A 12,157-nucleotide genomic window follows, 5' to 3' on the forward strand; every position below is an offset into this window, starting at 1 on the left:
CCTCATACCATATTGTAATTGTATGTTTATTGTGGGAACACAAAATCTGATAATGTTGGGATTTGTCAGGTGACAATGAATAAACACTCTTCTGTGTATACTTGCTGCATCTGCATTTGTCATTTATTGGATATAAAGGAACAGTCACACTTGAAAAAGAAACATTAAATATGTAAGCATTTAAAGAACATTTTAATGTGGTATGTTATCATAGATTTGCTTTGATAATGGCTCGCAAGTATGCCAACTGACAGTCTTACCAAATGTTGGGTATCATGTACAGAATCCCCGTGCTTAAAACAGTTATTTACATATTTCTATATATTTAGCACAATGCACATACTGCATAATCTGCAGTATATAAGTCAGATCTGTTCTGTACATATTCAAAAATAAAGTTTGAATTCTGGTTGGCGCAGCACTCTGTGGTTGATATTACATGCACTGTAAACATATACTGATATTTACACACTTATTCACATGCAGAATGAAAGAAATACAGTACATCAATCAAAAGCAAACACATCATATTTACAGGCTACTTACTTTGCTGGTACAATAGCAAACAGCAGACCAAACGTATGCACGTGGATACATGTCAAATTATACACTTTAATAGGACTATAGAACAGTTAACTGGTAGTTTTGTGCAAAAATGTACAATTGTCTCTGTCACTGCACTGAGTGCATAATGTCTTGGATCAGAGCAGAAAGTTTAACTGAGAAATCCTCCTGCAAGGAGGAAGCAGAAGCAGGAGACAGGCTTGAGGGTCCCTGGACCTCCAACTCCTCTTCAAGCCCCTGAAACAGCCTCTCCATTCGGACCTGAAAAACTTGGCTCTGCAGGGCTGCATTTTGGCAGAACCGCACCATACTGGCTGCGACTTCAGCCTTACCAGGCCGTGCAGTTTCTAGCAGAGCAGCAAGCTCTGCTTTAAGAGCCCCACTCCTCTTCTGTACCTCCATCCTCAGCGAACTCACTTCCTGTCCCAACCTGGAACTAATTTCCTGCCAGTGCTCTGACTTAGCTGCCTCTTGCTCACTAGCACTGATCTCTTTCAGATGTTCAATCACCCTGACGGATTTAGTATGGAAGTCGCTAATGAGGACGGCCACCCTGGAGCTGCTGTGCTCCAGTGTTTGGCTCATCCAGTGGAAGGCTTCCTGGTACAGAGCCGGATTGGCCTCTGCCTGGACCTCTGCTGTCTCCAGGCCCTGCAGATAGAGGCTCAGCTGGCCACACAAGTCTTTGGTGTTGCTGCTGAGAGAGCTCTGGAGCTGCTGGGTGAGGGGAGCCAAACGCTCCCTCATGGTGGCCAGAGTGGAGCTGAGGTGGGCGGGAGATGGGGACAACCTCTCTTGTAGCTCGGCCAGTTCTTGGTGCAGACGCATACGCAGACGCTCCGACTCCATGTTGAGTTTGCGTTTCATCTCCTCTGCCGCAGGGCTGTGATCCTCTGGGTCGTAAAGGTCACTGCTCTCAATGTTGGTCTTGTAGATTCTACTGAGCAAAGAGGCACAAAAGTAACACACAAAGCACATTAGAACATGTTTTGATATTTGTTCTCTATAGATAGTTCACTTTGACTTGAGTGTACGGATCCACATTTATTTCCGGTCTTTAACTAGTTTACAGTGCTTAGTTTAGTCAACTTACTCCACATATGTTTTGGGTTCTGTCTTGTCATGAGCCTGGTTGGCCTTTGAATCAGTCCAGGTTGCCTCCCTGGTGTAACGGGGAAGTCGGTATGCTGCAGATAAAGAAAAAACATACATGAAAAAAAAGATATACAAATGCAAAATAAAGGCTAGTTCACAGTATCTGAGGAGCAGTGTATACCTGAAGTTGTCAAGAATGACAGGGCGAAGATCACAACTTCTAGATGCATTTTTAACTTTCTGTGTAGGGACAGAAGAAAATACTTACATAAGTATTTAACATTAGAACAAACAAATGACTGAATACTAAACATTTTAGGATTAATAAATTATCTTTAATTCCTTTGACATACATTCCCTTCTCTGTCTAAGAAAGAAGACAAGAAGAAGTTCAATATGTGAAGAAGTGGCTAGCCATTACCTGAAGATCAGGGTTCTGGAGAGTGACTTCTCTTCTCATCCGACTTATAGGTCCTTGTTATCAGAGAGCCAGCCCAAACTCTGCCTGTGTCAACAGTCAACACGTGGAGGGTCACACTGATGACGGAACACATATACGCACACAGAGCTACACAGACACACACAGACACACACACACACACACACACACACGCACACACACACACACACACACACACAACGGAGTGAGGCAATGCCAAAAACATCTACTGTTAAACCTTCATAAAACTTAACAGCATTCTTGCAGCATTGATTTAAGGGAATCATGTCATGTCAATAAGGATGTGTCACTTTAAGATAGTGTGCCAAAGGGAGAAAGTACTATGATGAGAAGCATGATAGAATAACAATAAAAACACTGCCAAGAGATAAGAACACTGTAATAATAATGATATGGAAAGATTGCTGCCAACTCAGCAGCAGCTTTGCACCCTTATTCCAAAGAAAAAGAAAAAGTAAAAATGAGGAAGAAGTGTATTAGAGCGACCAAAAAAGGTTCAACAAGTTGAAGTTTGTGTGTCCACGGCTAACTAGAAATGTGGCTGGATTTCAGGCTTATTACGTCAAAGACCCACTTTGCCAGGAACCAGAAGTATATCAGTATTTACACTGGGGTCACTTGTTTGACCCACACTGCCTGATGTGACTCTTTAAGCATTATGCAAGATTTGAAGTGGGTTTTTCTGTTTTGTATGTTTTCAATTGTGTCCAATTCTCATGGAGCCTTGGTTACTAAGGCTTGTTCTGGATGCAATAAACAGTTTACAAATCAATGTTTGTGCCGCAAATCAGGACGGAGCAGCTTGAAACAGCACAAGTAAACACTGCTGATTATGCAAAACGTGTTTTTCTGTGTTCTTTTTTTTACCAGCAAAACAATAAATAAATAAATTTACAAGACAACTTCAAGTGCATTATTGAGTTTTCATGCTCATTTACACTGTGACATTTCTACATTTTGCATGGAACGGCTTTACCAATGATATTCTGTCCATGATCTCATTAACTTGTGGAGTATTTGTGAGTGCCATGTGGCATGGATGTGTAGGTGAAAGTTGAATCCTGTTCAGTTGGTTATGAGACGTCAATGTGGGGTCAAAGTCCATGGCTACTGTGATGAAATATGTGGCTTATTCCACTTATCCAAAGTCCAACATTTATTTCAATACAATAACAGGGTAAGTAAGATGTTTTTTTTTTATTGTTGAACAGATAGCAACTTTAACATACTGTATGTTCCCACAGAAAGCCTTGTTGTACACACACATGAATGAAGAATTTATGGTTGTAGAAACTATTACCATAACTCTTGATATATTTAATGACTGCACAGTATAATATAGGGTTAGGTTCCCTGCTTGATTTGAATATGGAACAAAGGGTAACAATCTCACCTTGGTTATTTCACAGGTATGCAGAGGTTTTCATGAAAAACAAAAACAAAAATTTGTCAAATGTGTATTTTTTTAACTAAATAAATAAACATGTTTGTAGCATATGCAGGTCACTTACATAAATAAATGCATACATTATGCATTTTGCATGTTATACTGCATATACACTATCAGCTCACAGATAAAACAGACATTTATTGCTGTAGATGACCCGTCAGTTGTGGGTCACACAGACCTTGACAGAAGTCTTATTATCAACACGTATGTATAACTGTTCAACACAGATGAACAGTTATAATATTCATCATCTGAATAGAAGTTAAGTTGCAGCTGTCTTGCATAAAGTCAGGTACTATATCAGAGCAGATATCGGAGCCTGATATGTGAATTTCAATGTGAATTCAGCAGCTGCTGTGATACACATAGTGCTTAGAAGACACCTCTAAAGCAAAGCTGTGTTGATGTATCTTGTAAGCAAAATCTTTAATCAGTTTCATGGTAGGATTGAGAACAACAAATGCAGTAATGTGACCCGGCAGCACCAGGCAGCTGTACTCTCTGTTTCCCCCGCTAATTTCCACTGTCACTGTCACCTTACCTCACAGGCCTCATAAATCATTCAGCAGGCCATTGAAAGTTATGCAGACTAACTAGCCCACTACTTACCTCGCAGCTCTGTCTACCAACGGACAGATCAGGTCATGTGTGCAGGACTACAGCAGACAGGTGAGGCTTATTAAGGGAGTGAGGTTGCTACACCATCTTCATAACTACTTTATTGGCTATCACCGTAACAAGGCACGCAACCAAGCGACTTTTAACAGATCCTGGATAAAGAATTAAAAATGTCTCCCTGAGTCTGGAAAAGAGCTGGGTTACTTGTGCACCAGCCCCTTACTTCAGCAGGTGAACATATTAACCATGCTAAGGACATGCAGATGCAAGAGTTTCAGGTGTGTGTGGTGGCTGAATGCTGTGCTTCTTACTCTGGTCAGTGGAAACAACTTGAGTCAACAGTTCCAGGAGAGGCCATCCTGCCAGCCAGGTAAGCTATCTTGACCGTACTTATTTTCTACATATGTTTAATCACTAATTTGAAAATGTTAACAAATAGTGTCACAAACCTCTTCCGTATACTTTCTCTAGATGGTTTTGGTGACAAGCGACAGACACAGAACCCTTACTTTGCCAGTCCTTTTTGTATTTGTATTGTGTATATTTATATATATATTTATTTCTGATAGGTTTCTACTGCCCTTTGGGGAACTTCATTCCAGTCCCTTGTCCCAGGGGAACCTATGGGCCAACTTCTGGTGCTATGTCCATTGACAGCTGTCTGAAGTGTCCTCCTCACCACTTCTGTCCTAGACCAGGCCTGTCTGCCTCCCTTCCCTGTGGCCCTGACGCTCAGCAGCCTCTCTCCGGTCACAACACTTGCATCTGTCTGGGAGAGGGACAGAGTTTCCAGGTGACAAAGTGTTTTCACATGATAGTACAATAGGATCAACCCAGTCATTCCTGCTGTGTTCTCTGAAGTGTGTTTATGTGACCATTTTAATATCAGCACAAACAAAGTACACAAGTGGGTACTTTACCAGTCACCCACTTGTGCACTTGTCTTCTAATCTCCTCCTTTATTCTCTTGACTTTCTTTATCTTGTATCCTAGGAAACATTGTGCACACTCATGTGAGAGTAGTTTCCTCACTGAGAGGAAACTTTAGACTTTACAATCTGTTGCTTCAAGCTGAAAGAGCTCTAGATCAAATTCCTTCACAGTTGGGTCTTGTTTCCTCTGTTGCAGCTTGCACTGGTGATTAGCCCTCTAATCAGCACTTAAGGAAAATTTGATTTTTTTTCTCTGACTGATGCATGAGTCTTTGTGAGAAAAAATGTGGAATGAATAAATGAATGAATGGTGGAAGGAAGGAAGGAAGGAAGGAAGGGAGGGAGGGAGGGAGGAAGAAAGAAGACAGATAGATATGGTTTGATATGCTTTGTAAGTGAAGGAATGAATGACCAGATTAGCAAATTATGTAACAAACGGACCACACTGTGAACTGCATGCAACATTATATACGATGTTTGAACTCTGCTGCCTTTTCTGCAGACCAGTGATGGGCAGTGCCACTGCACCATCGGCTACCAACCTACCAACAAAGGAGATGCATGTGTACACAAACTCTACTATGTCTGCAGAGATGGAAGAACTCGTACACAGTATGGAGACTGTCTGGACAGATATCAGTGGGCACTTCACTGCAGGCAGCAGGTCAGACTTTGTGCAGTTGTATCCCACACAGATGTAGACCTACACACTAAAGTAGAGCAAAGGTAATTGGCATGTCTTTCACAAAACAACAGGAAACTCTTCCTGATGATCTGATTGAATGATGCTTGAGGATTTTGACTGTAGACTGTGATCTGTTTACAGAACACACTGAAAAAACAAACTCTACATTCATAGAAAAGGCTATTGAGTACAACCTAGATGTCTTTGCCCTTTCCTCCATGAACCCGACAATAGTTTATCTAGCAGAGGCTTGTATTAGTCCCACTTAATATTTAACCATTAACTGCTTCCTGTGACTGTCAGATAGCAAGGCCTTCAGTGTACTACCATGCAGTGTTTATTTTTGTCACGGCCCTCCATAGCAGTATTTGGTACAAATGACCTTACACCTAGTTACACACTCAAACCGGGCATGAGTTGACACTTTTTATGTATGAAAGCTGGTCCAAGCAGAGAAAAGATCAGTAATATTTGCTTGTTTTCAAAAAGGATTATAGTACTAATAAAGCATTTAGCTGATTTTAGCTTTGCACTGGTTACTTTCTTGCAGGTGTGTCAATCTGCAGAGGATTACCGGGGTTATGATGGGGAGCTAGGTCTGTGTGTCTGCAGAGAGCCTCCTGGAAGAGCTGCGTGTGGAGGCCTTTGTAGGAGAAGGCCAGCTACTGAGCTAAAACTCAACTGCCAGTCCAATGGAGACATGGAGCTGGTGTGGCGCTATGAAAGTCAGGTTAGCAAAGGCAGTTTTAAATTTGTATAAACACACACAGCAACATATTAATCCACAAAAGAAAAAGAAATATAGAGAAAAGGCATGCTTTTGGGTCAATTAAAAACCCACTGTATCCGAGAAGTGTTCTTTCTGCTTATGATATCCATACAATATTGCCATAGAAAAAACAAAGAATAGTTAGAGCTACACTACCTGGCAATGTATACAAAACCTTTACACAATGACGTCTTTATCGCAGAATAAGGAGTAGGACAAGCGTCTCTTTTGTTGCAGTGACCTATAAATGGTAAACACTGTTATTGTGTGTGTGTGTGTGTGTGTGTGTGTGTGCGTGTGTAGGTGACAGGCGTCTCAGGCAGCGTGCTGGAGACGTTTTTTAACTCCCAGGGGACTCCTCTGTGTAACAGTCATCTCAACTCCTCACATGTTGTCTACATTGTTCAGACAACAGGTAAAGACACACAAAGTGGCTTTCTGTCTATCCTCTCTCTCTCTATTTGTCTCACACATCTTATACCTTATTATTATTATACCTTAATTTGCAGAGGCAGGCTTCCTCGGCCTCCTCAGCGGCCTCCTAAAGGAGCTTCAGCAACTCTTTCCTGTCACCACACAGTGGGACACTCAGAGCTCAGCTGGTTTGTCAAAAGAAACCCTTTTTTTTTTTTTGTTCATTTAAACAAATAATAATGAATGATCCATGATGAGGGTCCTGTGCTGTCATTTTTTTAGGAAGAAATTCTGATGTTCTGTGGGACGTCACCGAAGTTGAAAATATCAGTGGTGAAGAAATAGAAATGAATTCCAGCAGCAGGAAGAGAAACAAGAGTGATACCAAGGAAGAAGTGAAAGACAGTGTAACTGGAGTTCTGAACCCCACAACGTGTCTCCATTTGGGCGACGTTATACTCTTCACTGTGGATACACGTCTCTTTCCTCAGTATGATCTGTAAGTTAAATGCTGGGCATGCAAGATTTTCATATCACTTTTTGCTGCATTTTTTACTTACTTTACATTAATACTTCATGTCTTGCAGTGACAACTTGTACAACACAAACAGCGATTTCGACTGGGGCGCATTCAGACAGCTAAAAGAAGAGCTGACTCTGTCTTGGACTCCTCCCAGCTTCCTTGCGGTGGTCTTTAGCCAGCCTGGTGTACATGTTTTTACACTGAGCAGCAATCAGCACAAACACTTGGTAACTCAATTTGAAATGATATAACTGCTTTTCTGACTGCTTGCTTTGCTGATGCCTAACAACAACATTTTTTCTGTAAGAGATTGAGGTGAAAGTGACAGGTGTGTATCAAGTCACCAATTTACCTATGACGTGCAAGGGCGTCCACATGCATTTGATGGTAGACGACTTAAAACGAACTGAAGAGGAACCTCCTAATCAAAATATTGCTCTGCAGCACCACTAGTGTCCTTCCACTTATAGTCATAATAAACTATAAGTAATAAACAGACAAACTCCTTGATTTAGGTCTAACTGGAGCAAATTCTTACATTAATGTCAATTTACAACACCTGAATAGTGAAAAAACTGTCAAATTTCCCCTCACTTTCTGCTCTCATAACTTTTCTTACTCAGTACGTGCGGGTGATGCCTGCAGGCGGCCAGTGTTATGAGCCCGGTCCCTTCTTCCCCACCATCCCTCGTCATGTGACCAGGGTGGGAATCAGTAGGAGACGCAACCTGTTACTGAGGCCAGAATGGCTGGTGACCGGAGGACTGCTATTTGGAGCTGTGGTCATACTCTGTATATGTGTTACACTGCTGGTTAGTGTACATACACAAACACATACACACACTTACACATGTTCAAAGTATCACTTATTCACTTTCATTCATCTATCCCATATTTAGATCCTGTTCCGTGAATATGGATGGCCTGAGAAGCAGCCAATCAGAGCGCGGTATCGCTTGTTGCAGTTGGCCTACCACATGGACGACTACTCATCAAAAGGTTCAAGGGTGATCTCACTTAGGAAGATTCACCGAAACCATCAAGCTCGAATGACACAAGACTCCATTCAGCCAGGTACAATATTGTGGCTGTGACAACACCCGCTCACACACAGACAAACACACACACACGCGCACACACACACACACACACACACACACACGCGCACACACACACACACACACACGTATGACCTCTCAGCTCATTCATTTGAAAGCTTAAAGGCCAATACAATTTTTTTGTTACATAACTTACATTCAAACATGATCTGCAACACGTCAATGCACGTCAATGCCCCTGCAGTGTGCACACATAACACTCAAAAACAAAGTCACACACACCCACACACTTACATGTACACAAGAAGACTGACACAGTTGAAGACCCTTATGATTTCTTATGTAACGCTGAGAGTGACCCCTGGGCATTGATCCCACCCAACCAATTACTGTTGAAAAGGCTCTTGTCACAATCCTGACATCACGTGCAGTGACAAACAGTAAAAATGACAACAGTCCAAATGTCACAGGACTTGGGAAATCCCCTCCAATTACTATTTTGTTTCATTTTTATGGAATTGCTGCACGATAAAAGTATTTACCTTGCTACATAGAGTTCTCATTTGACTGTTCAATAGTGTCTTAAAAAGGCGTAGGCCATTATTAAAACAAGAACATGTAACATTTCCTCCCTTATGCCAGTCCTTTATAAAATGCTTTGGCCAAAAAAGGGCCTTCCAAAATGTCCTTGGGAGAAACAAGTGTCAGCTATTTGCCTGTAAAGAGTGAAATGATTTATCAAAGCTTCTGATGTGCATACATTAAGAAAAGCGTGCACCAGAAACTAAACACTAGAGCGGATGAACCAAAACATGCAGGTACGTATGGGCGACGCGGTCTAAGTTCATTAATCTTCAACAGGCAGCACATTGTGCTCACTCTTAAAGGTTCATTGTAAAGGGATGTGTTTTTTATATTCTAATGATCTGTCGCTGTCGTGTTTCACTTTATTTACAGTCTGTGCAGACACCTTGGAAGAGTTCTGGGATTATGAACACCAGGTGGATCTGGAGGCATTCAGCAGCAACACCTTCTACAGCCTCCTGATCAAACAGAGTCTGTCTGTCACCACACGACTGGCACAGCTCACCACTGAGGCCTGTAGCTCTTTTAAATGCAAAAAAAAACATTCAGTATGTGAAAGGATTGACCCTCTTTTTCTCTGATTCATGTTATTCTTTTCTCTGAGCGGTCCTACCTTTCCAGGGACACCAGAAATTATTCCCCTTTGGACTGTTTTACACATACAATTGTACATTAATATCCTATATTATAAATTCTTGTTTAATGAATAGTTAATGGAGTAGGATGCCCCAGGCTGCAATGTATTTTATATAGCTTATGCTTACACTGTCCAAATGGAGGGATAACATCCTACATCATTGAAATACACTTATTTGCTTTCTTGCTGAGCTTTAAATGAGAAGATCGAGACCACTCTCATGTCTGTATGCTAAATATAAAGCTACCGCCAGCCATTGGTAAACATAAAGCTAACTTTAAGACTGGAAACTAAGGGAAACAGCTGGCCTGGCTCTGTCAGAAGTTAACAAAATCTGCCCTCCAGTACATGTAAAATCTCACTAAATTTGTTCAATCCACACAAGTGTAAAAAGGACTCGTGGTTTAAAGAGGGATTATTGCTTAACGCAGCATCTTTCTTACACTTACTGATCTTTAAAGGTGCTGGTAGGCGACTTTTGTTACCTTTGCCTGGACTGAGTCAGGCTCGCTGTTTCCCTCTGTTTCCAACCAGCTGTTGCCTGTAGCTTCATATTTAATGTACAGATATGAAAGCGGTATTGATCTTCTAGTCAAACGCATCTTATATTCTAGCCTGACTGTTAGTCTACTTCATATAACCCTCATTTCTGACAAGCACTAGTTCAATCTAATCACTCACTTCACGCAAAAAAGTTGATCTGCATTTGCTGGCTGCAGTGTAGGAGACAGATTGTTGTTACAGCCCTCAGGACAGCTGAGGGGATTAAGATGTAAGTGGAGATGGCACACATCACACCCATGTGCCACCCCACAAAGGTGCATGTCTTACCAGTGTTAGGTGCGTGCTAGTTGTATTGGGGTGGGGTCGGATGTGTGATCTGATTTCAACGATTTTCCGAAGACGTTTGTGCGGCAGTCCTTTTATTTTCATATGTGTGTCTCTGTGTATCCAGGTAAAGGAGCTATATCAGGGAGTGCTTGGGAAACTGCAGCTACTCCACCCTCGCTTGATCACTGAGGAGAGAATGGGAGACGATTACGAGAGGATGAGGAGGGAGGTGGAGAAGGAGGTGGTGCGACGGAAGACTCTGGCCTCACAGCTGAGGACACTGCTTGACAGTCAGCTGCAGGTTTACATTACATGACATTCACATCTGTACATCCTCTATAATCCAATTATAAAGATTAGGTGGTTGGTTTCTTTCTGAAAACGAATTATTCTAATAACAAGGACAGTGAAATATCAAGAGAAAGAGAAGGTTTTAAAGAGACAACAATCTTTCTTGGGCTGCAACGAATTTGGTATTAATTGATTAATTGGTCATAAGAATGTCCGAAGGTGGAAAATGCCCAGGGTGACGCCATCAAATTACTTGTTTTGTTTAAAGACCAGACCAAAATATGACATTTAGAAGCTGGCGCTAGAAAATGTTTGGCCTTTTTGCGTGAAACGGGACTAAAATCATTAACCGATTATCAAAATAGTTGCTGATAAATTTACTGTTAACCAATTTTCAATAAATCAATAAATCAGCTGACTTTGTATATTTCATTAGCTGTGACTGTTTTGCTGGTTTCTCCAGGTCCTAAGTCGAGAGCAGCAGGCCCAGCAGAGGGTTCACAGTGTGTTCACAGCTCAGCTCAGAGAGTGCACCAGACTACTGTCTAAGGTTTATAACAACAATCTCCAACAAAAGTAAAGCTTCCAGTTATCCTTTGCAAAGTGACACAAACGGCAAGTGCAATGGAGTAAATCCCCTGACATCTTCCATCTGTCGTTTGCCATCTTCAGTTTGATCCAGAGGCTGACCTCCCTGGTGGAGGAGATGGGAGAGCTGGTGTCAGCAGAGTGCCAGCGTCAGGGGGCCTGGGGGTTTCAGGGTGAGGGTACAGGGGCCAAGCTGCTCTGCCCTGATACTGGGACCGTGCTGACCAAGGACCACATCTTTGGTGAGTCCAACTCTCCTGAGTTAGATTACTTAAATATTTCAAATACTTGAATCTTAGAAAAACAGCACCATCTGTTGCTTAAAAATGTGCACTGCAACAGCAAAGAAAAAAGAAAAGAATTACACGATTCTATTCTGAAAACATACAGATACACCTACACTTTCCCAGTTTCACTTCACACCCATTCAGGGACACACATCAAGTTTTCACAGTAGTAAAAACATTCACAACTACAACAATTAGCGCATAAAATGTCATATTAGCATTTTAAACAAGGATATTCCAACAGTGGGAGAGTTAGAGGTGCACATAAATGATAAAGACACATAATTGTTTCAAGTTTTTACACTTCAGCAATCCAATAAGAAAACATCAGCATGAAAAGCTGTCCACACTGCATGTGACATGTCATAAT

General features: G+C 41.6%; 2 protein-coding genes across 4 annotated transcripts; one reads left to right on the top strand and one right to left on the bottom strand.

Annotated features, from left to right (window-relative positions):
• Window positions 1-175: 175 nt before the first annotated feature.
• Window positions 176-2,148, bottom strand: LOC116391047 (cilia- and flagella-associated protein 58). Of its 3 annotated transcripts, XM_031861273.1 has the most exons (4): window positions 2,081-2,148; window positions 1,841-1,899; window positions 1,658-1,751; window positions 176-1,504 (listed from the first exon to the last, which is right to left on the bottom strand). In XM_031861273.1, the coding sequence occupies exons 2-4, from the start codon at window positions 1,887-1,889 to the stop codon at window positions 673-675; spliced, it is 975 nt and encodes a 324-aa protein (XP_031717133.1). In that variant the 5' UTR covers window positions 1,890-1,899; window positions 2,081-2,148; the 3' UTR covers window positions 176-672. The 3 variants fall into 3 exon arrangements, with proteins under 3 accessions (XP_031717133.1, XP_031717132.1, XP_031717131.1); XM_031861272.1 differs by lacking the exon at window positions 2,081-2,148 and having other exon boundaries at window positions 176-1,501; window positions 1,841-2,072; XM_031861271.1 differs by lacking the exon at window positions 2,081-2,148 and having other exon boundaries at window positions 1,841-2,072.
• A 2,285-nt stretch (window positions 2,149-4,433) lies between these two features.
• LOC116390848 (ABC transporter G family member 25) lies at window positions 4,434-6,787 on the top strand. Its single transcript, XM_031860961.1, has 5 exons — window positions 4,434-4,557; window positions 4,757-4,980; window positions 5,622-5,783; window positions 6,355-6,534; window positions 6,776-6,787. Exons 1-5 carry the CDS (start codon window positions 4,434-4,436, stop codon window positions 6,785-6,787), a joined length of 702 nt encoding a protein of 233 aa, XP_031716821.1.
• The last annotated feature ends 5,370 nt before the right edge of the window (window positions 6,788-12,157 follow it).

This window comes from Anarrhichthys ocellatus, unplaced genomic scaffold (genome assembly GCF_004355925.1).
Source record: "Anarrhichthys ocellatus isolate YVR2014 unplaced genomic scaffold, GSC_Weel_1.0 scaffold24, whole genome shotgun sequence".
In the NCBI taxonomy this organism is placed as follows: domain Eukaryota; kingdom Metazoa; phylum Chordata; class Actinopteri; order Perciformes; family Anarhichadidae; genus Anarrhichthys; species Anarrhichthys ocellatus.

What these genes read in the sequence shown, in the direction of transcription:
- LOC116391047 (XM_031861271.1), bottom strand. Translation starts at nt 1,973, where the DNA reads ATGTTTAGTATTCAGTCATTTGTTTGTTCTAATGTTAAATACTTATGT. An exon ending in GTCATTCTTGACAACTTCAG is followed by an intron (nt 1,752 to 1,840) that starts GTATACACTGCT and finishes CTTTATCTGCAG; the next exon opens with CATACCGACTTCCCCGTTAC. An exon ending in GAACCCAAAACATATGTGGA is followed by an intron (nt 1,505 to 1,657) that starts GTAAGTTGACTA and finishes CTCTTTGCTCAG; the next exon opens with TAGAATCTACAAGACCAACA.
- LOC116390848 (XM_031860961.1), top strand. Translation starts at nt 4,434, where the DNA reads ATGCTAAGGACATGCAGATGCAAGAGTTTCAGGTGTGTGTGGTGGCTG. An exon ending in GAGGCCATCCTGCCAGCCAG is followed by an intron (nt 4,558 to 4,756) that starts GTAAGCTATCTT and finishes TATTTCTGATAG; the next exon opens with GTTTCTACTGCCCTTTGGGG. An exon ending in GAGAGGGACAGAGTTTCCAG is followed by an intron (nt 4,981 to 5,621) that starts GTGACAAAGTGT and finishes CCTTTTCTGCAG; the next exon opens with ACCAGTGATGGGCAGTGCCA.